This window comes from Pteropus vampyrus, unplaced genomic scaffold, assembly GCF_000151845.1.
Source record: "Pteropus vampyrus isolate Shadow unplaced genomic scaffold, Pvam_2.0 Scaffold659, whole genome shotgun sequence".
In the NCBI taxonomy this organism is placed as follows: domain Eukaryota; kingdom Metazoa; phylum Chordata; class Mammalia; order Chiroptera; family Pteropodidae; genus Pteropus; species Pteropus vampyrus.
In genome coordinates, this window is record NW_011889440.1 from 14,213 (window position 1) to 16,801 (window position 2,589).

Here is a 2,589-nt window from a genome sequence, read left to right on the forward strand (position 1 = left end):
CTTTGGGTCAAAAACTGTCACTAGAGACAAAAAACGTTATTAGGTAATGACAGAGCAGCTAATTCATCGAGAGGATGTAACAATTATAAGTACATGTGAACGAAATATCGAGCTACTAAATATATTAAGGAAGTACTATCAGATCTGAAGGCAGAAATAGACAGCACTGCAGGAATCACGGGAGACTTCAATACTCCACTTTCAACAATGGATTCTCCAAAACTATCAATCAGAGAACACTGCACTTGAACTGCATTTAAGAATAAATGGACCTGACGTACATAATGCAGAAGGTGTCATCCAACTGCAGCACAATACACACTGTCCTCAAGTGCACATGGAACATATGATAAAATAGATCATGTGTTAGGTCACGAAACAAGTCTTAACAAACTTAAGAAGACTGAATCCTATCAAGCACCTTTTGCAAACACAATGGTATGAAACTAGAATTCATTCAGAGGAGGAAAGCTGGAAAAATCACAAACATGTGAAATAGAAACAACACACTGCTGAACAATCAATAGGTCAAAGAAGTCAAAAACTATATGCAAACAAATGAAAACGAAAGCATAACACACCTTACAGATGACTGGAGAATTGTAAGAGGAAGGTCCTCAGTATAAATGCTTATATTAAGAAAGATCTCAAACAACCTTCCTTTATACTTCAGGGTACAAGAAGAATTACGGTCAGAGATAGCAGAAGGTAGCAGAACAAAGATCAGAGCGTAAATACGTGAAAGAGAAATTAGAAAAATAGAAAAGATCAATGAAATTGTTTATTTTTTGAAAGACAAAAAAAATTTGACAAATCTTTAGCTAGACTCACAAGAGAAAAGACTAAAAATCAGCAATGAAAGAGAAGGCATCATACTGTAATTGGAACTACAGATTCAAACCACAGTGAGATATCGCCTCACACCAGTTAGGATGGCTATTATCAAAGAGACAAGAGATAACAAGTGTTGGTCAGGATGGAAAGAAAAAGACACTCTCGTACCCCATTTGCCGCGATCTAATTAGTTACAGCCATTAGCGACAACAGTAACTGAAGTTAATGAATAGTTTAAAAATGGAAATAACACATAGTCTGACAATTTTGCTTCTGCATATACTATATCCAAAAGAAATAAAATCAGTACCTCGATGAGATATTTGAGTTCCCATGTTTCTTGCAGCATTATTCACAAGAGTCAAGGTACAGAAACAACCTAAGTGTCTGTCTACAGATGGATGGGTAAGTAAAGTTTGGCACAGAGACACAATAGAGTATCACTCAGCAAGGAAAAAGAAAATCATGCATTTTTGACAACACTGATGAACCCAGAGGGCACAGGGCAAAGTGAAATAAGGCAGAGAAAGACAAATACTGGATGGTATCACTTATATGTGGAATCGTAAGAAAAAAGAAAATTGAACCATGCAAACGAGCAGAATGCCAGGGGCAGAGGTGAGGGGAAGTGGGCAGACACCAGCCAGTTGTAAGATTAAGCTCTGAGTAGCTAATGTAAAACGTGGTGCTGACAGTTGAAAATGCTGTATTGTTTACTCAATATTTGTTAAGACACTAGGTATTAAGCGTCCTCTTACACATGAAAAAATAAAAACAGTCATCCCCACTTATCCGAGGACATGTTCCAACACCCCCAGTGGATGCGGGAAAAAAGCCGACATGTGAGGTGCAGCGTGTGCTAATGAACTTGACTGTACTAATCATTTCACAATGTACATGTACATCAAATCGTAACATTACGCATTTTAAATACATACACATTATTTCCCAATCATAGGTCAAGTAGGCTAGAAAAAGGAAAAGATATCTAAACGCAAATAGAACCCTACAGGACAGTCTTGGAAAACAGCCAGCGGTCCTGATCAGTAATGACTGCCAGTGCCTGCGCTTGCTGCTGTGGGCAGAAACGAGGAAATGTCACACAAAGAAACAAAACCTGGGGCCCAGAAGTGTCGTCTATCTGACACGTAACCCAGACAGGGAGACGGCACACGAGGTGCAATCCGTTCGGCTCCCGGCCAGACTACGACCTCGCATCTCCCGGGGGAGGGCTCGGTGCGGCACGTCCTGGGGCTGCAGGAGAGGACAGGGTGCTGTGGACAAACCAAACCGGGTCCCCCAGAGGACAGCGCGCCCCCTGGACAGGGGGAAAGGGGAACCGCAAGGCCGGGTCCAGGTCACAGGGGAGCGAGAGGGCCTTACCCTGCGAGGACACGAGTGCAAAGTTCTCCAGCATCACAGCGAGGTACAGGCGTCTCTGCGCCTCATCCAGCAGGCGCCATTCCTCCCGCGAGAAGCTCACGGCCACGTCCGCAAAGGTCACAGCCACCTGTCAGGATTCACACCGATGAAGCCAGGAGCAGCCCCGCCCCGGGACCCCACAACCCGACTCCTCGCATGGCCCCCCCACGTCCGCCCACTCCACAGCTCCCCGCTGGCGGGGGACACCACGCCCCGGCGCCCGTGCTGCCCGCTGCCTTCTGCCCCAGTTACCCACGGGGCCAGCTCTCAGCAGCAACAGGCGGCGGGGAGGGGTGGCAGAAAAGTGCCATCTAAGCTCTGGGCCAGGCCTGC

The 2,589-nt window shown here is 45.3% G+C and overlaps 1 protein-coding gene across 1 annotated transcript in view; it reads right to left on the reverse strand.

Annotated features, from left to right (window-relative positions):
• Positions 1–2,589, reverse strand: part of LOC105309033 (zinc finger protein 418-like) — a 15,683-nt gene that overhangs the window by 7,741 nt on the left and 5,353 nt on the right. The window contains exon 2 of the mRNA XM_011385113.2: positions 2,218–2,344. Coding sequence (XP_011383415.2) covers positions 2,218–2,344 — 127 coding nt within the window. The remainder of the gene's footprint in view (positions 1–2,217; positions 2,345–2,589) is intronic.